The 26005-nt window shown below is 53.8% G+C and overlaps 1 protein-coding gene across 1 annotated transcript in view; it reads left to right on the top strand.

The window, feature by feature from the left end:
• The first annotated feature begins 15339 nt into the window (after positions 1 to 15339).
• Positions 15340 to 26005, top strand: part of MN1 (MN1 proto-oncogene, transcriptional regulator) — a 49646-nt gene continuing 38980 nt past the window's right edge. Inside the window, exons 1-2 of the mRNA XM_043437767.1 lie at positions 15340 to 15690; positions 16992 to 21032. Coding sequence (XP_043293702.1) covers positions 17315 to 21032 — 3718 coding nt within the window. The 5' untranslated portion in view covers positions 15340 to 15690; positions 16992 to 17314. The remainder of the gene's footprint in view (positions 15691 to 16991; positions 21033 to 26005) is intronic.

Raw genomic sequence — 26005 nt, forward strand, 5'->3', positions numbered from 1 at the left:
ACTTGGTCAAGGTCACCCAATGTGTGAATGGCACAGCTGGAGTTTCTATTTGGTTCTGAACACAAAGCCCTGAGTGCCTCTGTGGAACCAGGCCCCAGGTTTCAGGTCTAGTCATTTGCAATTGGATGTTGAGTACCTTACATGTAGCCTCAGTTCCAGACACTAGGGATCCAGTAATGAACAAGACAAAGACAAAGGTTCAGCCATCCATCCATTCATTCATTTATTCATTCAGCTAATATTTATTGAGCTCCTACTATAGGTCAGGAGCTGGAGAACCGAAAAAGGAACTCTCCTGTAGGTAATCCACTTTATCATTCACATACCTAATCCCATGCTGTGTTGCAAAGAGCTCAAAGGGGCAGATGTGTTTCCAGCTTATTCCCCGTTGTTTTTCTAGATCCTATCACCATGCCTGGCACATAGTAGGTTATGTACATGTATGTTCATAGCAGCACCCTTCACAATAACCAAAAGGTAGAAACAACTCAGGTGTCCATCAGTGGAGAAATGGATATACAAAAGTGGTCTGTCTGGGCAGGGGAATATTATTCAGCCACGAATAGGAAACAAGTCCTGACCTAGACTACAACATGGATGAACCTCAACATCATATGAAGTGGAAAAAGCCTGGCACAAAGGTCAGGCATTGAATGATTCCATTTATAAGAAATGTCCACAGTAAGCAAATTCAGAAAGACAGAATATAGACTAGTGGTTGCCAGAGGCTGGGGGGAGGAGGAATGAGGACTAATATGATACAGGATTTCCTTTCAAGGTGATGGAAACATTTGGAACTAGACAGAAGTGGTGGCTGTACCATTGTGAACATGCTAATCGCTACTGAGTTGTTTTCTTTAAAATTGTTAATTTCATGTTACAGGAATTTCACCCCCATTTTTTAAAAAAGTGACCCTCACAGTGACTCTGGAAGGACAGGATTTCTGCAGTTCCATTTAACAGATCAGAAAGGAGAGGCCCTGGGGAGATACTGGCCTTGCTGGGTGTACAGCGGCTGCCCTGTGGTTTTCTGGCAGCCCAGCCCTGTTTTCCACATGCCTCCTGCAGTGGCCTTGGAAAGGGATTTGCACTGTGTCCCTCTCTGCCCCCGCCCTGGGCTTGTGTCAAGCCCGCTATGGAGGTTCCCTCAAAGGTCCAAGGTCAGATGAGTGACCCAGGGGTTCTTTTAGGAAACTGTCTTAGCAATGAGGACCCTTGTGGGGAGAGCCTGTTGACCCAAGTTGAAAGGCCTGTTGTTACGGAAACATATCAATATTTCCACGGGGCAGATGAATCATGCTCATCGACTGCCTTCACACATGTCTCGAGCTGCCAGGAGACACCCCAACATCTGCGCCTGGGGAGTTCACGTTTCTCTGGACATTCAGGGTGCAGGGAGCACACGTCTGCCGCGACGTGTGCAGGGGAGAGCAGCCCCTTCTGACTGCTCTCACTCTGGCTTCTCCACCTTAGCGCAGAACTAACCTCCGCGCTTCTGATCGCCTCTGGGTCCCAGTTAGAGTCTGCAGGATCACAAGTACTTCTTGGGTGGTTGTCTTGGCTTGGAGGAGTTGTGCTGACATTTCTCCTGGGGGTTGTGGGATGGGGGTTCTGATTTTCTGGGACTAAAGAATTTCACCATCAGGTCTCAAGAGATCCGGTCTCAGCCCAGGTAGGGAGTGGTTTCTGAGATGCTGATGATTCCCCAGGTATCTTGCATCTTCCTTACTGGGTCATGTCCTGGCCAGAACATGAGAAAGATCCAGAAAGGTGGGCGGATCTCGTTCTTTTAGCCCATGGCGTGTGCTACAGAAATACTACTGTCACCACTCAGACCCAGTCCTCATCCTCTCAAGGCCAAAGTCCTGCACACAGAGTTTTTAAAAAAACTTTTAATATTTGTCATGTTTTCTGTGACTGTAAAGCTCTAAGGGTTACAGTATTTTTTCTGTCTTGAGTTATCATTGTATAGTTATTTCAGCAATTATCAGCATAGTCGTTGTTGCTGTTCGGTCACTAAATCATATCCAACTCTTTCTGACCCCATAGACTGTAGCCCTCCAGACTCCTCTGTCCATGGGATTCTCCAGGCAAGAATACTGGAGTGGGTTGCCATTACCTTCTCCAGGGGGTCTTCCTGACCCAGGGATCTCTTGCATTGCAGGTGGATTCTTAACCACTGAGCCACCTGGGAAGCCCAATTATTGGCATACAGTTGATCAAAATAACAGAAAAGGATCATATATATTATAGTAAATATTATACAACATTTCCATAATATATAAGTTTTAAGTATAACATAGCTATATTATGAAATAATTATTAACTATATATTTGGGGAAGTGTATCCCATAATGAGACGAATCAAGATCAAACCTTTCCTCTACCTTGAGTGAACAGTAAGTGTAAAGGATACTCATACTTAACCAGTCTGCAATTAGCTATTAGAAATTTTTTTTTGTTAATTGGAATCAAACCTATTAAATGTTCTGTGAGATGAAATGCAGATTGACTGTAACTGGAATGAAATGCTTTGTGATATTACTTGACAAAAGATATTTTAACACCTAATTGAATAACATATGCTGAATCTGGACAAAATTGCATACAATTTTTATCCATGGGTTTTATCCAGTGTATCTTGGAAAAAAAGCTGGTGTCGCTGGAAGACATTCTAGTTGATTTAAAAGCAGCAGAGTGTACTGATTTGAATAGTGTACCCCCAAGTTCATGTCCACCCAGAGCCTGTGGATGTGACCTTATTTGGAAATAGGGTCTTGGCAGATGTCATCAAGTTAAAATGCAGTCATACTAGATTAGAATGGCCCCTACGGCCAATATGACTGGTATCCTTATAAGGAGAGGGACACTGGAATACAGAGATACACAGGGAGACGCTCCCATGAAGATGGAGGCAGAGACTGAAGTGATGTGTCTACAAGCCCAGGAGTGCCAAGGGTTTCCTGGAGCCACCAGAACCTAGAAGATGCAAGGAAGATTCCCCCCTAGAGCCTTTGGAGAGAGCACAGCCCTGCCAGCCCCTTATTTCGGACTTCTTTCCTCTAGATCAGCCAGACAATAACTTTCTGCTGATTGAAGCTACCTACTTTATGGTGCTCTGTTTATGGTAGGTCTAGGACACGAACACACGGGGTCACTACCCATCTTGTTTTAGCTGCTAAAATGTGCTCTTTCTCCAGATAGTGATGTGATATAAGTAAGAACATTGAGGTTGACAGGAAAGGATGGCTTAAGTTAAGAAAAGGGGAGGAAGGAAAGAAGGGAGAGAGGGAGGGAGGAGGGAGAAAGGAGAGAAAGGGGAGGGATGGAAGGGGGAGACAAAGAAGGCTTATGCGATGTCACAAATCTGATCCCAAGAGCTCTGAGTGCTGGGACCTTCTCAGTTTTATTCAGGGTTGTGTCTCCAGATCCTAGAACTGACCTATGCAAAGAAGGACCCACAGTAGATGCTAACTGCAGATTGACTTGTTGAATGAGTAAATGAATATCAGTGTCCCTTAAACTTCAATGGCTGCCTTTGGTCAATGAGTCCTGAGGGCTTGGATCCTGCCATCATCTCTGGCCCCTCTGATCTTCCTCATTTCTTGAACTTTGCCTGCTGCTTCCTGCCACAGGACCTTTGCACATGGCATTTTCTCTGCCTGGAGCACTTTCCCTTTCTCTCTCTCTGTCTCTCTCTAACCCAGTTAACTCTTACCTGCTTACTCTGTGCCCAGGTTAAGCCAGAGTCTTTTGCTATGGGTTCATCTAGTTCCCCTCCAGAGTCTTCAGGCCTCTGATGCCCTTCCCTGCTTCACCTATAGCACTCTGCTTGAGTGTCATCTCCTCCAGGGGGCCTGCCCTGACTCATTTTCCCCTCCAGCGTCTCTTACATGCTCCCGCAGGGCCAGAGCTTCCTCCATACAGGCATTAGTGACCATTCTTGTGTTTATCTGCCCAGCCAGTGCAGGGCTGATCTGGTGCAAAGTAGGACTCATGAAGTCTCTAATGGGATGAGGAAGAAATCGACTCCTCTCAAGTCCTGAGGCTGCGACCACGTGACCCTCATAGGGCAATGGGAGGCAGCAAAGAGGTCAGGCTCGGAGTCAAACAAAATATCCTGGCCTCAGTCTTCTTGTCTGTACAATGGGTGCTGGGAGGATTTGCTGAGATAAAGATCCATAAAGATAAAGATCTAGGACCTGCGTGTCTGCTGACTTTTTAATCAGCAAAGCTGCCCATAGTAGGTGCTCAAGCATTTGTTGAATGAATGAGTCAACATTTATAAAACATTGAGCCCAGCAATAGGTAATATTATTATTATTATTAATTGGAAATGGAGGGCCAGAGAGGGGAAGTAACTTGCCTGAGCTTACACAGCATATCAGTGGTAGAGCTATTAATAGGAGTTGACATCAGGGTGAATCCAAAGCTGGGACTGCTGGACTTATCTACACCTTGCTCACTTCTAAAAAATGCTGAGTACCTACCTACTATGCACCAGGCACCGAACTCGACGTCTCGAGGGCACAGAGAGGAGTGAGACACAGCCCTTGGCCCTGATGAGCTTGGGGCCCAGTGCTGGTGATCAACAGATGAATGTGAGGTTAGGCCACAAGGGGAAGCTTGCCGAGTGCTGAGAGCTGGCACACAGGGGCCAGAGAACAGAGGGGGCGGGACGTCACTCTGCAAGGTCAGGGCAGGCTTCTGATGATCTGTGACCCCAGAGCGCAGTGTTTTCCAGAATCAGTTGACCTTGACCCAATGTCGGAAATATATTTTACACAAACACACTAGCACACACACACACAAAAAAGTTCCATCAGATTATTCTTACTTGTGTACTTACTTGGTTAGCTTAAGAGGTTTTTTTTTTTTTTTTATTGTGGTAAAACATATATAACATGAAATTTACCATTTTAATCATTTTTAAGGGTACAGTTCAATGGCATTAAGTATATTTACAATGTTGTGAAACTCTCACCAACTGTCCATTTCTAGAATTTTTCATCATCCCAACTAGAAACTCTGTCCCCATTACATACTCACTCTCCATTGCCCCCACTCTCCCACCCCTAGTAATCTCTGTTCTACTTTCTGTTTACCAGCTTCCCTCTTCTAATTACCTCATGTAAGTGGAATCACACTATTTGTCCTTTTGCTTCTGGTTTATTTCACTTAGCATAACGTTTTCAAGGTATATTCATGGTGAATAAACCCAGTCCGTCCCAGGATGCTGGGTACCAGAATTTCACTTCTTTTTTATGGCTAATATTCCATTGCATGTATATACTGCACTTCCTAAATGACTTATAATCTATGGATTGGTCACAGTCTGCAGTTTGAAAAACACTAAGTGGGGTTTTGCAGAGTGAATAGGAGTTTATTGGGCCCAGACGGGCAAGTAACGGCGAGACCAGACGGAAAGGCCCCAGAGTGGGTGGGACTGAGTAGGGAAAACGAGACATCAGGGGTCCTTATTGGCCAGCAGCTGTTGGGTTTGATTCTAATAAGTCTCAGAAATGCTGCTGTGGACCCCTAACCTTGCCACTTTCTCTTTATTAGCACAGTGTCTTCATGCATTCATTCAGCAAATGTCCATCGAGTTCCTTCGTGTGTTCAGTCGCTCAGTCACGTCTGACTCTGCGATCCCATGGACTGGAGCCCGCCAGGCTCCTCTGTCCTTGAAGTTTTCCAGCCAAGAATACTGGAGCAAGTTGCCATTTCCTACTCCTGGGTATCTTTCCAACCCAGGGCTCAAACCCGTGTCTCTTGCATTTCCTGCATTGGCAGGCAGGTTTGTTACCACTAGCTCCACCTGGGAAGCCTGCGTTCCTACATGGGACCTGCAAACAGCAAGGACCCAGGAGCAGGCAGAGCCCCTGCCCGCGGGATGCTCACTTTCAAGTGGGGTGGACAGAAGTTCATCAAAGAGGTAATGTTACTTACTGGATGTCACACTATCTGATCCTCGGGCTGGGAGAGCATCCTGGGAGGGGCTGGGGAAGACTTCCCTAAGAATGTGGCAGCTGAGCAGAGGGATGGCTGTGCTTTCTCAACTGGGCGAAGGGGGCACAAGCAGGAAGGAGCCCTCCAGCCTTGGACACAGCATCCGCCAAGTCCCGGAAGGGGGAAAGCAAGAAGGACAGATTTGGGGCCAGTGTGGGCTCCACTGGGGAGACTGGGGCGGGCACAGTGAGGTCTCTAGGGCCCGGGCACAGAAGGCATCGTGAGAAATTTGATCTGTATTTCCAAACGGTGGGATCCACTGGCACGTTTTAAGGATATAGGTATCAGGGCAGGAGGAGGGTTGAGTGTGACTGAATTTGATCAGATTTAGATCCTGGCTGTTGTCAGGGCTGGGGAGGGGCGGGGCAGGACCAGGAAAGGGATGGAGCCAGGAGAGATTTCAACAGGACCTGGGGAGGGACAGGATGTGTGTGCGTGCGTGCGTGTGTGTGTGTGTGTGTGTGTGTGTGTGTGTGTGTGCAGGTCCACACATTCTCTGATGAGTGTCCACAGCGGGCAAGCACCTCCAGGCCTCCCTGCTTCCCCTGGAGACTCCTCGAGGGAGGAGAAGCTATGACCAATGACAGGACTAGGTCCAGGGCCCAGTGTGCCGCCCCTCCCTCTCAGCCCCACCTCTGGAGCACCCCTGGGTCTCGGCCCCGCCCCTCCCCCCTCCCCCCTCCTCCTCCCCAGAGCCCCTGTCCTCTGCCGGCTCCCTGTGATTTAAGAGGCATTTTCCTTTTGGGTGATATAGATTCCCAAACGCCGCATCCATCTCCTGGGGCCTGGTGAAGCCCGCCCGTCTGAGTTATAGCACACTGCTTTCTGCATGTTCGAGGGGGGCGGAGGGCGGCGTTGCGCTCTTCTGCTCGCTGGGCCTGGAACATTTGAGCAAACATTCCTGGCTGCTTCGGACGTTACCAAACCCAGATGAGCTCACCCGAGCCAGAAGTGGGGGGTTGGGGGGGAGCTGGCGCCTGGAGCCCACCCGGAGCTCACCAGGTGGCCCGGTGGCCAATGTCGGAGGCTGCTGGGCCTCCACTGGCGAGGCGGTAGCTCCTGGGAGGGTGGGCCTCGCACAGCTGGGGCCTGGCCGGGAGAACCCGGGGTGGGTGGGGTAGAGGTAGTGTTGCCCCTCCTGGGAGCTGGCAGAGCGTTGGCATCGTGAGGACTCTGGATGCAAGCTGGGAGCCTCGGGACCTCACAGCTGGGGTCGGGGAGGGAGCAAACGTGTGACACAGGCACCTCATCAATCCTTTTCGGGCAGCCCTGTGGGAGCTGGGCCCGCCCTGCAGGGGCCTCGCTGCTGCGGCAGTAGCACTGCTGTTTATTGAGTGTTAACTATGTGCTAAGTGCTCTGTGCCGGGCGCCCCCTCCCAGACAACCCTCGGAAATATCATTCTCCCCATTGAACAGACGGGGAGACTGAGGCTATGAGTGGGAAAGCCTCTATAAGTGGCCGAGCCTGAGGCCGCTGTCCACATGTCACCCCTAGGCCACGCTGCCCTGCCCGTTACATGCAAAACAACGTTCAGAGGAAGATCCATTCATACTGTCACAGGCCAAACAGTGATAATTTGTCAACGTTTCCAAGGATCTGACTCAAATAAGTACATTACTCTCCCTGGGCTCTATCTCCTTGTCGGAGTGGAAAGGCATTCAAAGCCCAATAGCCCCGAGTGCACTTCACTGCCTGGGTGTAAGGGTGGGGGGGCGGTTGGAGTGGGGGGAGTCTGAGCCTTCCCTGGGGAAATTCTGTGTGACTCCTGCCAGGATGCTTTGAGCGAACTGCATGGGCGAACTCTCCCCATGCTCTTTCCCAAAGTGATGTGCATTTCTCTACATTCCCTTCTGCAAAATGGACACATGCCTAGGACCCCTGTTGCAGGGTTGCTGTGGCAATTGTTATAGGAGAAATAGCCTTATGACAAAGACTCAGATGGAGCCCAGCACACCGTGATGCTTCAAGGCTGGAGACTGCTTCCCTCTTTCTGTGAGTTGCTGGGGGAGGGTTGCATTTCCTACACAGGAGTTCACATTTCCAGAAAGTCCTTTAGAGGATGCCTCTGTGTCCTTTTAACCCCCCTCCACTTACCTCCTAGGGGAAGTGTGAGCCTGTTACACTTAATCCATCCTCACAGGTGCCCAATGAGGAAACTGAGGTACAGGGAAGGGGATGACCTGGTCACAGACCTCAGATCTGTGTGGTGCTCTGAGTCACACCAGCCTACTCCTCTGTGATGAGAAGCAAAGAGGGGTCGGATAGAGTTGAGCAAACAGGGACCTACCTGATCACCCTTGCCCCTGCAGCTGCTGCTGATTGATACCCAGAGAGGTTCCCTCCTGGGAGACAAGTCTGTGACCCCAGGCACTGTGGGACCAAGTCTAGGTGAACTTCCCCTTGCATTGGGGGTGATGCTACTAGCCACCATCCCTGCCCCATGGAAACACCACTGAACAGCAGTCTTCCCCAGCAGGGGAAGAGTGGGGATGGGGGGAGCCACAGGGATGTGACTTGAAAAGCTTTGGCTAATGACTGGCTGGTCCAAAGTTTTCCCATCATGCATGCTTGTTTGGTTCCGTTTATGAAGCTGCTTTGCCAGATAGATTCTCCGTGGTAATGAGCCTGCATAGCTGATTGCTGCAGGGAAAGAAAACTGAAGAGGTGGGGGCGGGGGGGGGGGAATCATGCTAAATAGGTTTGTTGAATAATTATGAACCCTCCCAAACTTTCCCATTTTCTAACTAATTGTGTGGTGCGTGACGCGTGATGTATGATGCCTGTTTTTTTTTTTTTTTTTGCTGAATGGGAACTTTTTCAAGGGGAGGCTGGACTGGGCTCTGGAGTCACCAGGGCCTCAGTTCCAGCTCGTGGGGCTGGTTTGAGTTATTTTGGGACCAGGGCCTGGGTTCAGTGCACTCCGCTTAGAGAATGGAAAATAGAAGCTCATAGCTGGATGCTGTCTGCGGAAGAGAAATCGTCATAGATGGAGAAGTTCGCTGAATAGCCTCATGATCCTATGGACCCGGGCTTGGGCCTGGGCCCTACCACGGACAAGCCTGGTGGCCGCCAGCAAGTGCCCAAGGGTGAAGGTGGCACCATCTTCCTGGGAGTGTTTTTGAGATGAAACAAGGTCTCAGAGAGCTTCCATGTTCAGAAAAAGGGGAAGCTCTTATCGAAGTTGCTGTTCACACTTCCAGGTGGTGGTCCCAATCTCTGATCAGCCAGGATGTTGCCCTGGCATTTGGATGTCCGAACTGGTTCTGAGCTAGATCCTGAAAAGGGAGTGTGCCAGAGGGAAGCCTGGGTTGCCAAGGAGGGTTCAATGCTGGGAAGCCGATATGCCTCATGGTGGCCAGAGCGCTTTTCCTGTGCATGTGGCCCTTCCCGGCCAGGTGAGCTGGGAAACAGCCACTTCCCATCCAGCTATTGTTCGCGGGAAAGGTCAGTGGCTTCACCATACTGAGACCCTCTGTCAGGTCCCAGGGGCCTCCTGGAAGCAGGAAGGTGCAGGAAGGAGCAGAGAGGGAGGAGACCCCATCTCAGGCTGGGCGTGTGCAGGGGAGCGGGAGTGTCTCAGGCCCTGCCCATGCCCCTGCCTCTGAGATTCAGACCTGGCCCACATTTGTACAGACTGTGGACTGGTTTGCAGGCCGATGGTGGGGGTCCCTGCAGGTCTGGTATGTGTCCCACTCTGCCTCTCATTTGCTGGATGACCCCGGGTCAAGTCCCTTCATCTCTCTGCACCTTAGTTTCCTCCTTTATAAAATGGGAAAACTAACAGAACCTGCTTCCCTGGAGGCTCAGATGGTAAAGAACCTGCCTGCCAAGCAGGAGATGTGGTTCGATCCCTGGGTCGGGAAGATCCCCTGGAGGAGGAAATGTCAACCCACTCCAGGATTCTTGCCTGGAAATCCCATGGACGGAGGAACCTGGCGGAGCTACAGTCCATGGGCTACACAACTTAGCGACTAAACAGCAACAGAACCTACCTCACAGGGTGTGAGTGTGTGTGTGAGTGTGTGTGTGTATGTGAGTGTGTGAGTGTGTGTGTGTGAGTGTGTGTGAGTGTATGTGTGTGAGTGTGTGTGTGTGTGTGAGTGTGTGTGAGTGTGTATGTGTGTTAGTCGCTTGGTCATGTCCGACTCTTTTGCAGCCCCATGGACTATAGCCCACCAGGCTCCTCTGTCCACAGAATTCTCCAGGCAAGAATACTGGAGTGGGTTGCCATTCCTTTCTCCAAGGTATCTTCCTGATGCAGGGATCAAACGCGGGTCTCCTGCATTGCAGGCAGATTCTTTACTGTCTGAGCCACCAGCGAAGCCTAAACAATACAATAATAGAATATATGATAGACTGTGGTAATATCTAGTCTATATAAAAAAGGTTATAGAGTGTAGGCTGGGTATTTTCCCACACTTTTAGCCCCCAGACACCCCAGGACACTGGTAAATCCAGAAAGAGGAGCTCCACCCCAGGTCTTGCTCACAGTCATGTGGTTAGGGTGTGGTGAGCTGGGCTTTGAACCTAGGATGCCTCTTTCGTAAATGTCCCCTGGCCTCCCCTCGCCCCGCCCCTCCACCCCGCTGAGGGTGGGAAGTCCTACTCAGTGGGAAGCAGCATCTATCTGCCCTAGATGCTGGGGCCAGAGGAGACCCTTGTTCACTCAAACAACCCTGGGATGGGAGAGTCAGCGTGTGTTGCCTTGATCTGTGCTGGTTCCTTGGGGACAAACTTGGAACTTTCCCTCTCCCAGACCTTGTTTCCAGGGAAACTAGCGAAGATGGCTTCTGGGGTCACCTTGAAAGGCAAAGAAGAGGGAGACCCTGAGGTCTCCAAGGTCCTTTTAAAACTCACCTCTATGTCACTTGGCTTTGCTTAAAACCCTTTCATGTCTGGTTCCCCAGAACAATGTCCAAAATTCCCCATCTGCCTATGTGGCCCTCCTGATCTTGGATCCTGCTGACCTCTTGAGCTTCAGATCCTGCCCCTCTCTCATCTGCTCTCAACAAAGTGCTGCCTGAAACTTCCCACACTCCTTCTAATCTAATTCCTCTGCTTGGGAAGTCTTTGGACCCTGGTTGGATTGTTAAACTCCTATTCTACCTTCAAAACCCATCTCTGGGCACACTTCCGGATTATCCCTCTCTTAGGACAGTTATTTTATCCTTTATAGTGTGTGACATAGTCCCTTTTGCATAGAATACTAGGTTTCCTTTGATCTGGCTTGAGGGTTGGGGCTAGAACTTCCACTGTTTTCTTCTGAGTTTCTAGGCTGAACCCTGATATTCAGTAGGCACTCAATACGTATTTATTCAATGGAGGAGAGACCCCCAAAGATAGCAGGCATCAAAAATAGAGAGAGGGAGGGGGATGCTGTTGCTTAGCAACTGGCAGCCCATGGTTACACGGAGGTCTCATCCCTTCCAACCTCTAGCCAGCTACTGCATCCTGTATTCGGCCATAGCGGGACCTTCCCCAAAGACTTCAGCCCTGAGTGCTCCTTGAACAGAAGCTGGGCCTGCACCCACTTTACACCAGCACAGCTGGGGATGGGAGAGTTTGATGTGAGTACCTAAGAGAGTCATCCTTTTTCTCACAGGCGGGCTGGTGAGGCAAAACTGATTTGTCAAATAAACCCAGTTTCTCTGGCATCCTTGTATTGCTTTCTACCTCCCTGGATCCAAACACAGAAGAAATGATAATGTTACTAATGGTAATAAGAGGCTACCTTCTAATGAATGCCCACCATCTGCCACCCTCTGTGCCACTTTTAAAACATTGTCTCCAATCCTTATGCTCCATATGTACTGGCAATGAATCCCCCTCCCAACAGGAGAAACTGAGGCTCAGAGGAGGAAAGTATTTTGTCCAGGGTCACACAGATCAGCAGTGGTGAAGCCAAGATCTGAATTTGGGTGTGCAATGCCAAGGCCCACATACATTCTGCCACTAACTCAGGAGAGAGAGGTGACCGCAGAAGCAGGTTGCCCTCCAGGCATCCTGGGGGACTTTGTCTGCAAGGGAGACCAGGTTCACTCTGATCCTTGTGAGTTTCCAGCTCTAAAGGGCATGGAGGTTAGCGAGGAGAGGGCTGAGGATAAAACAATGTGTGTGTGTGGGCACACACACACTAATTTGAGAATGGTACTAATCGTAATCACAATAATATTCATGATGATCACAACGGCAATAGTGATAAAAGTAGTCAATATTTCTTGGCACTTACTGCGTTTTCTGCGCTGTGCTGGTCACTTTACCTGAATGAGTACAGACATGTAGAGCAGGGGGTGGTTAAGAGCCAGGCCTCAGGGTGGGGCAGATGGATTTGGAATCCCAGCTCTGCCTCTTTTGACTTTGGGAAAGTCATTTGATTAGTCTGAGGCTCCATGGCCTCATCTGTAAAATGGGTTCAGAATCCTAACTTGAGGAGTTACAACAAGGATGAAATGTGACCCTGAATGAAAAAGCCCCGGGCCCCACACAGAGGGAGCTTGTCAGTAGCCTGCAGCCAGTGTGCAGACGTGTCCCCCTGTGGAGGTGTGTGTGTCTGTGACTGTGAGTGTGCGAGTCTGTATTGGTTTGGGGGGCCTGATTGGTTTTGGCGAGGGTGACGGCTGTGTGTCTACTGGAGAAAGGGTGTTGAGGGTCGATTGCTTTGTGTTTTCATAGAGTGGGAGTGCTCACTAGTTTGGGACTGGAGTTCCTGGGGGCCATTCCGAGCAGCCCCCTACTTGTCACCAGCAGAGAGCATCCGTCTTCAGATCTGGGGCCCGCCGTCCAGCTGTCTCCTCCTTTCCTTGCCCGGGAGGCCCCCTCGGACACAGTGCCCCTCTCCAGGGAAAGGCTGAAAGAAGGGGAAGAGGAGGGAATGGGTTCGAGGAGGTTGGATCCTGCCGCTCCTGTAGCTTGGGGTTGTGTGCCGCCAGCGGGCGGGGACTTGGAATTCGTCTGAGCGCTAGGGGGCAGTGTGTCTGTTCCAAAGAAGCCGCGGGGCCGGCGCAGGCGGAGCGCGGACACAGACCCGCGCAGGGGCGCCCACACCGCGGAGGCGTACCCGCCAGCACATCCACGGGCACAGATGGGCACAGAAAGGGGCACAGGCTCTCACACTCGTGGGGAAAGCAAGATCCACATGAGCAGAGATACAGGCACACGAGGTGCAAGGCCCACAGCCATGGACACACACACACCCCCACAGGTATACAAACACAGAGGCATCCGGAGAGAGAAGCAAGGGGCTGGGGGACAGACAGGGCCACTCACAGAAACACAGCAACGCGGGCGGGCACACACGTGGACACAGACACGCTCGGATGCCGGACACCCGCACCCGGGCGGAGACATGAACGCAGGCACATGCCTGCACACCCGCGCAACATTCTTCAGTGTTAAGGAAAGGTGACCCAGACACACATCCTGAACAGAAACACAGCTGGGCCCAAACACACCCTGCTTTCAGACACTCGCACACCTTGTAGACTTAACTCCTGGAAACGGCCCCAGAAAAATACTCCCACACCATCGCCCCCCCCCCCCCCACTCCCTGGAACGCACAGAATTATTCCACAGGAAACCTGCCCAGGTGTTCAGGGGACCCCCACCCAGCCCCGCGTGAAGTCATGCCTCAGCAGAGAGCACAGTCCAAGCAGGGTCTCCCCAGAGTGTAGGTCTGCGGGCCATTCTTCCCAGCGCCTGCCCTGCCCACCCAGGGCTCCAGACAGGCCCGGACTCTCTCTATTCCCTCCAGACACCCAGAGACATAAGGGTCCTCACAAGGGGGCCTCCTGAGGCACCCAGAGCCCAGGAGCTTCCTCTCTGGACCAAGTATGTGTCCAGGTGTCATGGGTTTTGCACAGGTCTTTGCCCATGCAGGATCCTCTTTGGGTAGCCATTCCTTCTTCCGGTTCCCTTCCTAGCTCGGGAGGCCCTTCCCCTGATCTGGCCTGGGGCCCCAGGGTGGGGATAGAGGGGGTGGTCCCTGCAGGCCTACCCAGGCCCTTTATTTCTTTGTGCTGAAATCAGCCAAGCCTCAGTCTTTTCTCTGGCCCTCACTTTCCTGTCACTTTGCTAAGTAATAATTTCCATGTCCAATTCCATTTCTTTTCTAGTTCTGAAACCTCTAAGCTATCAGCAAGAGGATAGTTCACATGAAAACTAATTACACAAAATCAATATTTAATCACAGACCAACAACCTGATCCTGCAGAAAAATCCTTTTAAAACTCCACCGCCCTGTACAAATACTTCTTCCTGGATGCTTATTTATGGACCCCATTTTTTGGTGGGGGTAATTTTCATTTTTAATTTCAAAAAGAAAAAAAAATATCTGTAGACATTCACCACGGGGAGGTCCCACGAAGGGCCTGGGATCTGAGCTGGCTTCTGCTCTCTGACTTTTAAAGTTACACGTTTTTATCGTTTGCTTTTATTTTTTATTCTTATTGGGTGGGTGGGGGGGAGGGTATTATTTTCTTCCAGAGTCTCTGAAGACCCTGCTTCCTGATTCCCCTCTCCCTAAACTGAGCCCATTTTCTTGGCATTTTCAGTTCTGGAACACCCAGACTTCCCACCAGTAACTCCGGGGAGCAATGAATCTGCTCGGCTCCTCGTGGTAACTTTTTAACTCCCTGCCTGTGACGGTGGAGTGCTTAATCTGAGGTTTTTAAATAAAAAGGGCTCAGGGGTTGGTTTTATTATAACGTTTATTTCATTTCAGATTTCATGCGCAATTTAGCAAACGCTAGACAGACTTGGGCGATAAACACTTTCTTTTGTGGGGGGAAAAGGCATTTTTATACACCATGCTTAATTTTATTTAGATTTAATAGCGATATCAGGGGCACTTCAAAGAAAGTTCCTTCTCCCCCCGCCCCCCTCCTCTCCTAAGAATGCTGGCCTGCTAGCAAAATCACCTCGTGCTATTTTATGGCAAGGAAAATTGAAGGCCTTCTCCCCCTTCCTCCCCTACAAAAGCTTTAGGGAGGAAAATACACACACACACACACACACACACACACACAGAATAAACACTTCCTCTACCCTCCATCGCCTCTAACTCCCAACTTCTAATTGCAAGATAGATTGCAGCCTCAGTGGGGATCAGGAAGATCTAAACATTTTAACTAAGATTATTGGGATAAATATTTCATAAAGAGCAGGGCAGATATTAAATTACTCCCATTGATTTTAGTATCACAACCCAATTCCGTTCCTTGGCCTTTTCAGTTTAATTGATCTCTTAAGGAGGCCAACCTCGCACCGGAAGAGGGCCTGGGCCTTGACCAGAGTGCCTGAACTAGGGCGCGCTGGCCGTCCAGGGTGGCCCTCTGCGCGTTGGTCTTCTCAGGGGCTCCTAGCTGCCTCGACGCTCTGGCGCTGAGCTCATCCGAAACGCGCCCCCATAAAGTGGCAGAGTGGTTATGGAAGCCGGTCACTGAGAACCGGGAACCCTGGACAGCGAGGATAGGGAAAAATTGCGCGCGCCCTATGAGGGAGGAGCGAGTCAAGCACCCCTATCTCTCGAGAAGATCCCTAACTTCGGGGCTCCCTGTCTGTTTTCACCTCCAGGAAAATGCAAGGGCCGGTTAACTTGGGTGCCACAAGTAATCAGACAGCGGTGGAGAGCCGAAGGTTCGCTTCAGTGCTGAAGTGCAGTCGACACCAAGCGACTTTCCGCGGTGAGTCCAGGATCTTTGCCTGGCGACCCCATTGTCTGAGCGCCCCGCACCGCTAACCGCCCGCCTCCCCGCCCCCTAGCCACCCCGCAGGTCTCGCTTCAGTTGGGGGTGGGGAGTTGGGAACTGTGGTGAATGGGAAGCGGGGTGAACAAAGCCAAGCTCCCGCCATTCTCCGCCTGCGCCCTCTCTAGCCGGGTGCTCGGGGAGGCCAGGGCGCGCCCGCAGCGCGCTGGCACCGGACCCCGAGGTTAACCGGTGCGGGGGACCCCGGAGCGGGCAAAGTGCGGGTTCGTGGCGGGGGCCTCTGCAGTCAGCACCCAGGACCACCTTAAGAGCGAGCCCCGCCCCGGGCCCGGAGCTCGGGCTGCGCTGATTGGTGCAAATGTAATGGCTGAAATTGATTGCTGAAATGCAAAACTTGTTGCTGCTTCTCCCGGCTCTGGGCGAGAGGCAGACACGGAGAGGGGAGCCGAGACCCTCGGAACGCCCCACGCAGGGCCCCCCCGCCAGCCAGGAGAGGGGTGCACGGACCCCCCAGAGCTGCCCCCGCCCCCTCCCATTCCGGGCTCCGAAAGCGCAGCCGGAACGCCTTAGCCTGCTAGCCCAGCGTGGCCCCCCAACCCGCGTACGCCCCCCTCCCTGGGTCCGAGGGCGACTTGCGAAGCACCTCGGCGCGGAGGCAGGGAACCCTAGCCTTGGAGCGCCCCAACTCCTCGTCTGCTGCCCGCCCGCGCCTGGAACGGGGCTCGGAGATCCCCGCGAACTCAGAGACCGAACAGCAGAGGACAGAAGCGGCAGGCAGCGGACGTGGCCGCGAAGCGGCGCGCCGGGGTGCAGCGCACCCGCCGCGGAATAGGGGAGCCGCGCCTTCCATCAACCCTCGGTTTCAACCTCGGGCGCCCGCCGCTCCTCCTCAGCCCCGCTCAGCTCCCGGCTCGGGGGCGGGCACCAGTGATGCCGAGCGGAGCTTCCAGTCCTCCGACCCGCTGAAGAAGCAGTATCCGCTTGCTGGGGCCGACGGGGACTGTGCGAGCCGATCGTGCTTGGCTGAGGCTCCGGCTGCGGAGCGCGGGGACTCCGGGGGGAGGGGGGAGGGACCGCTCGGTCTGTGCCCCGGCGCCAGCCACGGCTTTGAAGGGTCTCCCTGCCTGGCCCCTTAGCAGCTCCGCCACGGACTCCGGGAGGCTTCAGGCAGCGTCCAGGGGCTCCCCATCCAACCCGATCGGACTTAAGAAGGTGATTGCTCTGCTTTCCCTCCCTCCTTCCCGCCTCCTTACCCCCACTTAACTTTTTGTCTTCAGTCACCCGCAGCTCCGTCCCCTCCCCGCAAACCCACCCGCGGCTGTGCCAACCGCCCGGGGCATGGGCCCCCCAACACGGCTCCTGGAGGCCCCGCGGCGCCGCAAGATGTGAGAGGCCCGCGTCGGGCAGAACGAGAGCTTCGGGAGAGGAGCTGATAGCCCCAAGCCTTCACAAGCCAGGCGAGGTGGCGGTGCGCGCTGCGCCCGGGCGGTGCTGAGCGTCCGGGAGCGCCCAAGCCAGGGCCGGAACGAGTAGCTGGCCGGAGGCGCGCCGCGGAGAGCAGGCTGTCATGCCCTATTGATCCCCCCGCCCCCCGCCAAGTATGTTTGGGCTGGACCAATTCGAGCCCCAGATCAACAGCAGGAACGCTGGCCAGGGCGAGAGGAACTTTAACGAGGCCGGACTAAGCATGAACGCCCACTTTAAGGCCCCGGCTTTCCACGCGGGGGGACCCCCTGGCCCCGTGGACCCTGCCATGAGCGGGCTGGGCGAACCCCCGATCTTGGGCATGAACATGGAGCCTTACGGCTTTCACGCGCGCAGCCACTCGGAGTTGCACGCGGGGGGGCTGCAGGCGCAGCCGGTGCACGGATTCTTTGGAGGCCAACAGCCGCACCACGGCCACCCGGGAGGCCACCACCCCCACCAGCATCACCCCCACTTTGGGGGCAACTTTGGCGGGCCGGATCCAGGGGCTTCGTGCCTGCACGGGGGTCGCCTGCTCGGCTACGGCGGCGCTGCCGGCGGCTTGGGCAGCCAGCCGCCCTTCGCCGAGGGTTACGATCATATGGCTGAGAGCCAGGGGCCGGAGAGCTTCGGCCCGCAGCGACCCGGGAACCTGCCGGACTTCCACAGTTCGGGCGCCTCGGGCCATGCCGTGCCTGCCCCATGCTTGCCGCTGGACCAGAGCCCTAACCGAGCCGCCTCCTTCCACGGCCTGCCCGCCTCCGGTGGCTCCGATTCCCACAGTCTGGAGCCCCGGAGGGTGGCGAACCAAGGAGCCGTCGACTCGCTGGAATACAATTACCCGGGCGAGCCGCCCTCGGGACATTTCGACATGTTTTCTCCCTCTGATTCCGAGGGGCAGCTGCCTCATTATGCAGCGGGTCGTCAGGTTCCCGGGGGCTCTTTCCCGGGTGCCTCGGCCCTGCCCAGAGCTGCAGGCATGGTGGGCTTGTCGAAAATGCACGCCCAGCAGCAGCAGCAGCAGCAGCAGCCCCAGCAGCAGCAGCAGCAGCAGCACGGCGTGTTCTTCGAGAGGTTCGGCGGGACCCGCAAGATGCCCGTGGGGCTGGAGCCTGGGGTCGGCTCCAGGCACCCGTTGATGCAGCCTCCCCAGCAGGCCCCGCCGCCCCCGCAGCAGCCGCCCGCGCAGCAGCCGCCGCCGCCCCCGCAGCAGCCGCCGCCGCCGCCGCCGCCTGGGCTTCTGGTCCGACAAAACTCGTGTCCGCCCGCGCTCCCGCGTCCCCAGCAGGGCGAGGCGGGCACGCCCAGCAGCGGCCTGCAGGACGGGGGGCCCATGCTGCCCAACCAACACGCGCAGTTCGAGTACCCCATCCACCGGCTGGAGAACCGGAGCATGCACCCTTATTCCGAGCCTGTATTCAACATGCAGCAGGCGCCCAACCAGCGGCTGCAGCATTTCGACGCACCCCCCTACATGAACGTGGCCAAGAGGCCGCGTTTTGACTTCCCCGGCAGCGCGGGAGTGGATCGCTGCGCTTCGTGGAACGGCAGCATGCACAATGGCGCTCTGGACAACCACCTCTCGCCCTCTGCCTATTCCGGCCTGCCCGGCGAGTTCACGCCGCCTGTGCCCGACAGCTTCCCCTCGGGGCCACCTCTGCAGCATCCGGCCCCGGACCACCCGTCCCTGCAGCAGCAGCAGCAGCAGCAGCAGCGCCAAAACGCGGCCCTCATGATCAAGCAGATGGCGTCGCGGAATCAGCAGCAGCGGCTGCGCCAGCCCAACCTGCCCCAGCTAGGCCACCCCGGGGACGTGGGCCAGGGCGGCCTGGTGCACAGCGGCCCAGTGGGCGGCTTGGCCCAGCCGAACTTTGAGCGCGACAGCGGCGGCGCGGGCGCCGGGCGCCTGGGCACGTTCGAGCCGCAGGCGCAGCACTTGGCGCAGGAGAGCGCGTGGTTCCCGGGTCCGCATCCGCCGCCGGGTGACCTGCTGCCCCGCAGGATGGGAGGTTCAGGCTTGCCCTCCGACTGCGGCCCGCACGACCCAGGACTGGCGCCGCCCCCTCCGCCCGGTGGCTCGGGGGTGCTGTTTAGGAGCTCTCTGCAGGAGCCGCTGAGGATGCCTGGAGAGGGCCACGTGCCCGGGCTGCCCTCCCCTGGCCTGCAGTTCGGGGGCAGCCTGGCCAGCCTGGGCCAGCTGCAGTCGCCCGGGGCTGGGGTCGGGCTGCCCAGCGCTCCCTCCGAGCGCCGGCCCCAGCCACCTGATTTCACGGCGCCCGCGCTCGGGGGCCAGCCTGGCTTCCCGTTCGGCGCAGCGAACCGGCAGGCCACGCCGCACAGCGGCCCAGGCGTGAACTCGCCCCCGAGCACGGGCGGGGGCGGCGGCAGCACGGGCGGTGGCGGCGGCGGCGGCGGCGGGAGCGCATACCAGCCGCAGCCTGACTTCCAGCCCAGCCAGCGCACCTCGGCCAGTAAGCTGGGCGCGCTCTCGCTGGGCTCCTTCAACAAGCCCAGCTCCAAGGACAACCTGTTCGGCCAGAGTTGCCTGGCTGCGCTCTCCACCGCCTGCCAGAACATGATCGCCAGCCTCGGGGCCCCCAACCTCAACGTGACCTTCAACAAGAAGAACCCGCCCGAGGGCAAGAGGAAACTGAGCCAGAACGAGACCGACGGCGCGGCCGTGGCCGGCAACCCGGGCTCGGATTACTTCCCAGGAGGGACTGCTCCTGGGGCTCCAGGGCCCGGAGGCCCGTCGGGGACCAGTAGCAGCGGCTCTAAAGCCTCTGGGCCGCCCAATCCGCCCGCCCAGGGGGACGGCACTAGCCTCTCCCCCAACTACACCCTGGAATCCACGTCGGGGAACGACGGCAAGCCGGTCCCCGGGGGCGGCGGCCGGGGACGGGGGCGCAGAAAAAGGGACAGTGGTCACGTGAGCCCCGGGACCTTCTTCGACAAGTACTCGGCGGCGGCGGCGCCGGACAGCGGGGGCGCGCCTGGTGTGAGCCCAGGGCAGCAGCAGGCGCCGGGCGCAGCCGTCGGGGGAAACTCGGGAGAGGCGCGCGGGGCGCCTACGCCTCACGAGAAAGCGCTCACGTCGCCGTCGTGGGGGAAGGGGGCCGAGCTGCTCCTGGGGGACCAGCCAGACCTCATGGCGTCCCTGGACGGTGGGGCCAAGTCGGACGGTAGTTCCCCGCACGTGGGCGAGTTCGCCTCCGACGAGGTGAGCACTAGTTACGCCAACGAGGACGAGGTGTCTTCCAGCTCCGACAACCCCCCAGCCCTGGCCAAAGCGAGTAGGAGCCCTCTGGTGACAGGCTCGCCCAAACTCCCTCCCCGTGGGGTGGGCGCCGGGGAGCACGGACCGAAGGCGCCCCCGCCCCCGCTCGGCCTGGGCATCTTGTCTACCTCTACCTCGACCCCTGACAGCTATGGCGGAGGGGGCACGGGCCATCCCGGCACGCCGGGCCTGGAGCAGGTTCGGACCCCGACGAGCAGCGGTGGTGCCCCGCCACCTGACGAGATCCACCCCCTGGAGATCCTCCAGGCACAGATTCAGCTGCAGAGGCAGCAGTTCAGCATCTCTGAGGACCAGCCCCTGGGGCTCAAGGGGGGCAAGAAGGGTGAGTGTGCCGTCGGGGCCTCGGGCGCGCAGAATGGCGACAGCGAGCTGGGCAGCTGCTGCTCCGAGGCGGTCAAGAGCGCCATGAGCACCATTGATCTGGACTCGCTGATGGCAGAGCACAGCGCCGCCTGGTACATGCCGGCCGACAAGTCTTTGGTGGACGGCACAGACGAGGACAAGACGCTGGCGCCCTGGGAGAAGGCCAAACCCCAGAATCCCAACAGCAAAGAAGGTATATGCGCTCCTTCCCAGTTCCTTTCTCACCTGGCGGATACGCGCCCCACCCCCATCGCTGGCCTTGGCGTCTGCCTTGGAGGCTTCAGAAAAGGGGAGGGTCCCGACCCCGAGGGCCTTCCTGACGCCCAGCTCAGAGCTGGTACCTTTCCTTTGGTTACCCCAGGGGCTCCGTGGGCAGACCCCCTTCTCTCCCCCTAGGTGCTGCCAAGTAGACTCTAGTTTCACAGCTGCAGTAACAACTTAAAGTGGCACCCATTTGGGGATTATTGTAGAGTACCCCCTGTCAAGTTTTAGCTGAGTTTCTGGGTGCCCTGAGGACTAGGCCTCTTCCCTTTCACACTCAGACCCCTCCTCACCCCTCAACGAGCAGGCCTATTCCACTTTTCAGGAGTTTCCTACCATCCTTCCGCAACCCCCCCCCCCCCAGCTTCCACTTCCTGGCAGGGCACCTGGGAAGCTGTGTTAATGCCTCCCCATCTTTTCCTAGTCAGCCAGCCTGCAACTTGAGCTCCCTCGCGTGTGCCAGCATCTTTGGGGGAAAAAGTTACCAGTTCTGGTGTCCGCAGCATCATTCAGCGGCAACGCCTAATTTGACATTCGTTCCTAATGAATAGCTGTTTTGTCTCTTCTTAACGATTAGAGTTTCATTGAAAAACTGGAGACCTGTCAGGGTTGTAGGAGGCAGGCAGTCTTTTCAGAGTGCACCTCCTTGACATTTGGTTGGTGGGGGGGAGTGGCGGGGGGGGGGGGCCAGGGTGGGGTCTACTTGGCAGAGACCAGACCAGTCGACCAGGGCATCATTTGTGCATGGGGATATGGATATATATTCTTAAGACACAAAGGACCCGAGTTTGTCAATATCTCGCCTGGCTTTGGTGACAGATGTCTGCTCCCAGTTCTCCTTTGCATTCTAAGCACTCCCTCCCTGTCGGGCCTGGAGGCCTTTAAGGTGGGTGGGGTGGGGGTTAGTAAAATGGACCACCATTGCCGTTAAAGTAATAATAGTTTTTTTTTTACCTAAAGGTGACCGGGGCTGCAATAGATATCTGTTCTATTTTTTTATGGGGACTTTTTAGGTAGCATCATTTTCTACCCCCCACCCCATTCCTACCTTTTGCTTTTAAAACCACCCTGGATCCCCTTGGTCTCACCAGGCTATTACCTTGGAGCCTGTAGCTGGCGATATAACTGTGTCTTAAAAAAAAATATGTCCACTGATCCTTGCTTCTCTTAGGGTGGTTCTCCTCTGCCTTCTGCTTCTACCTTCAGTTTCAGTCCACATCCTGCATCCTGCCATCTCTTGACCCAGGGTTTAAGGTGCGGGTAGGTTTTAGGACCAGGGCATGGGGGCAGAGGGAGAGGGGGAGGGGAAGTGCGGCAGGAGTTGGGTGGCTCAGAACTCCGGGCTTTGACCGCTGTCCCGGGTAGCTTTCCCGCTTGGGTTTTCTAATTCATGAATGCGGCCTTGCTGCTTTTCTCTTTGTTCGCCTACTGCCCAGCCCGGGACGCCGCTCTCTCATTTGAAGCTGGGTGTTTAGCATGCACAGCAGATGCTGCGGCCAGCATCAGCATTCTCCAGGCTTCTCCCAGGCAAGGCCATAAATTGGTTAGTTTGGGACCCTCTGCTGCCTCTCCCTGCCCCCCCCCCCCCACTTTTTCTAAATGAAGTTGGACTCAGCATCCTGGTCTCTCTGCCTCCCTTCTCTTTTATTTTCTTGTACACAACATCTTGGTCCTGCCGATCGATAGCTGGTTAGCACAAATGCCAGCCCCTGTCACTTCTACCTGGCTTGGCCTGGCTGCCCCTCCCCCTCCCCCTTCTCCCATCCCTCCCCCGCACCCATAATTAAGACCACATTGGCCAAAATGGTGTGAGAAGAGTCAAAAAGAAAGAAAAAAAAAAAAAAAACAAAACCCGATTTAGAGAATTAATAAAGAAAAACCAATAGCACTTGGCCTGCAAGTCTTTTGAAGGGCCTTAGGTGCAGAGGAATTGGGTGGTTTTAATGAGATTTTTTTTTTTTCAAGGTGTTGCACTGTTACCTTCTCAGCCCGACTAATCTTCCTTTGCAGACAAAAAAAAAATGCAGACTGAGAATGAAGAAAATGTTTTGTTTTGTTTGTTACATTATCACCGTCAGGCAAAGGAAAATATTTTTTTGGAAACAGATGCTAGTTAGTTTCGGGGTTGATTTCCCCCTGTACGCTAAACACCACCCTCCCCTGCACACGGGGAGATGGGAAACTTCCTCCAGGGACCGGCTTCGGGGCTGGCTGCCTTAGAAGCCTCGGCAGGGACACCCACTTGACCTCCTTTGTTTTCCACTCTGTGATGTAGGAAGGACAGTTTCCTAGATAAAGCCCCGAATTGAGGTCACTCACAGCTTCTGCAGCCTTGGGACTGCTAGTTAAGGCTTTGTAAGATATCTGCATCTGATTCCTGCTCCCTTACTGGTAGTAAATAAGGACGATTAAACTTTTCATTATGATAACACCCCGCAGCTCCATCTGCACGTTGTATAAATAGGTACACAGAGCCTTCAACGGGGCCCCTGGTGCCCTGGCTGAAAATCAGAATGAAGTGTACCCCTTCGAAACAGAGTAGAGAGAGAGGGGAAAAAAAAAGAATTGAAAGGAAAGCATCCTGCTTTTCTGTAAACACACGCCCAGGGTCCCATCAGCCACGAAGCAGCTTTGAAGGTACCTTCTCCAAGTTCCAGCCCCAGCGAGCACCGTCTTTCACCACCCGCCCCCATCCCCCCCACCTCAGGCAAAGCCCATTTTTGTAATGATATTTTATTTTGTCACGCCATAAAACACGCCAGTACTAATGTGATTAAATATTAACACTGTTTCTGAAATTTCTTCGCTCCGATGACAAAATACTAGTCGGTCTTTAACAGAAATGATCCTGCTCAGATTGGAGAGGACGTGTCCATATTGTCTTCTGGGGTTGAGATGTCCTTCGGAGGGGAGGGAACTTGACTGGCAAGTTACCGTTCTCACAAAGTCTAGGCCAGAATCACATGTGATGATGATCTTTTTTTTTTTTTTTTTTTAAACCAAAAAACAGGAAAGTGAGCCTCTGCAAATTATGCTTCCTTAGACTTCTTAATCAACCCGCCAAACAACTTTCATATCATGAAACTCTAGGTCTCCTCATGAGATTCTGTTTGCACAGAGTTGGGGTGGGGGAAGGGTGAGGTTGGGAAGAGGGGGAAAAAGAAAAACCAGCCTGAGTTTGGGCCTATTCAGACATCTATTAAATCAGTGAGGATTACCTGAATTTGAAATTAGTTTGCAAAATCATCCACCCATCATTGTAATAGGTGTCTGGCTATGGAGGAATTTCAAAACCCAGAGAGAAGGAGAAATTATCGTAGATTGTAGATAAAGGATATTAAGCCTAAAAATGTATGTCCCCCGGCCCCTGCCCACAGGTCCCTTACAGGTTTCAAAACTTGAACTAACTCTCTTCTGTAATAAGTTTACCCTTGCCAAACTTCCATTCTGTTGGCTGTTCTCTATCATGAAATCCAGAGATGTCTAGAAACACTCTTTCACACACACGGAAACGGGAGAGGTCTCCGTCTACGCTCTGCATGCAATCCGGCCCTTTTTGGAAGTATGATATTTTTACAGTGATGCGGGAGAAATTTTTGGAATTTCATGCTTCTCTCAGTGTTCCAGTCAGAGCCCAGTAAAGCGGTGCTGAGTAGTACTAGGCAGGCAGGATTTGAACGCTGGGTTTCCTTAGTCGTGGGGGCAGGCAAGGGGGAAGGCTGCTAGTGCTGTTTTTCTGTTTTTTTTTTTTTTTCTTCTGAGTCGTTTTCCCCATTCCTCACACCGTGGAGAGAATTTTTAAGGCTCCTTCCAACTGGTTTTAGGAAGGCGAAGCCTTGCAGTCCTATTTCCTCAAGAAATCACCCAGCACGGGTTGCATGCCTTCAAGTGACTTTTGCAGCCTCCGGAAGATGTAACCCAAAACTTCGCAGGTGTTAATCAGGGGTAATGTAAACAGATAGGAGCCCCCTTTGTGCAGCTGACGGTCTGGGCCTGCCTGCTCCCTGGCTAGTCTGGGACACACAGCTCCTCTTCTTTGGTGCTTGTTTAATATTTCATGGTTGTAATAAACCTGTCTTCTTTGCCCGCCTCCCGACATAAAACCCCAACCAAGTGCACATCTGCAATTATACATTTCTACTAAATATTAATAAAGGACAAGGATTTCCAAGGGGCTGAAGCTTATCGGCATTGAACTTGTCGTGGTTTCTGCCACTGGGTTTTTTTCTGTCTGTTTTGATTTTAAATAGGCTCTGCCTTCTAATATGGAATATACACTTATATGTTATCATCTGTATCGATGTATACAGTATTTGCAGATGGAAGGCCTGTTCTCAGGATAGCTTTCTTTAGCTTTCTTAATTTAAACCTAAATTCATTTAGATTGCTGGTGAGGCCCCTTCAGACCGGAAGAGACTGTTGAAATGTACTTCTATTTTATTGAGATTTCTAGGAAAGGAGTGAGGGTTGGTTAATCTAATTTCTCTTTCTAGCAATGAAATTCTATGATTCCTGATATGATTTTGTTTGCCTGACAGAGGTATTTAAATTTCCACAAAGAATCTTAATGGGTCCTGAAAATACAGCTGCCCTTGCCAAGAAGTTACTTGAGATTCTCTGTCTGATATAAAATATACATCTTTAATAAACAGTCCGGGAGGACCAGGTGAAATTAGAGGAGGGGCATTCTTCCCACTCTGGAAGGGCAAACTTGAGCCCATCTTTGGGATTTCACGGAATGTCCTGAACCCACCATATGCTGGAAGATTTAGCAAACATCACCTTTCTCTCTGAGTGACAGTAACGTCGAGTCTTGTTCTTTGCCCAGGGAATGATCTGCTTTACCGAAAGATGTTAAGAGATAAATACTCCAAGGAAGAGATACTGTATTTGCCTACATTTGGT

The sequence above is a fragment of the Cervus canadensis genome, chromosome 1 (genome assembly GCF_019320065.1).
Source record: "Cervus canadensis isolate Bull #8, Minnesota chromosome 1, ASM1932006v1, whole genome shotgun sequence".
Lineage (NCBI taxonomy): Eukaryota > Metazoa > Chordata > Mammalia > Artiodactyla > Cervidae > Cervus > Cervus canadensis.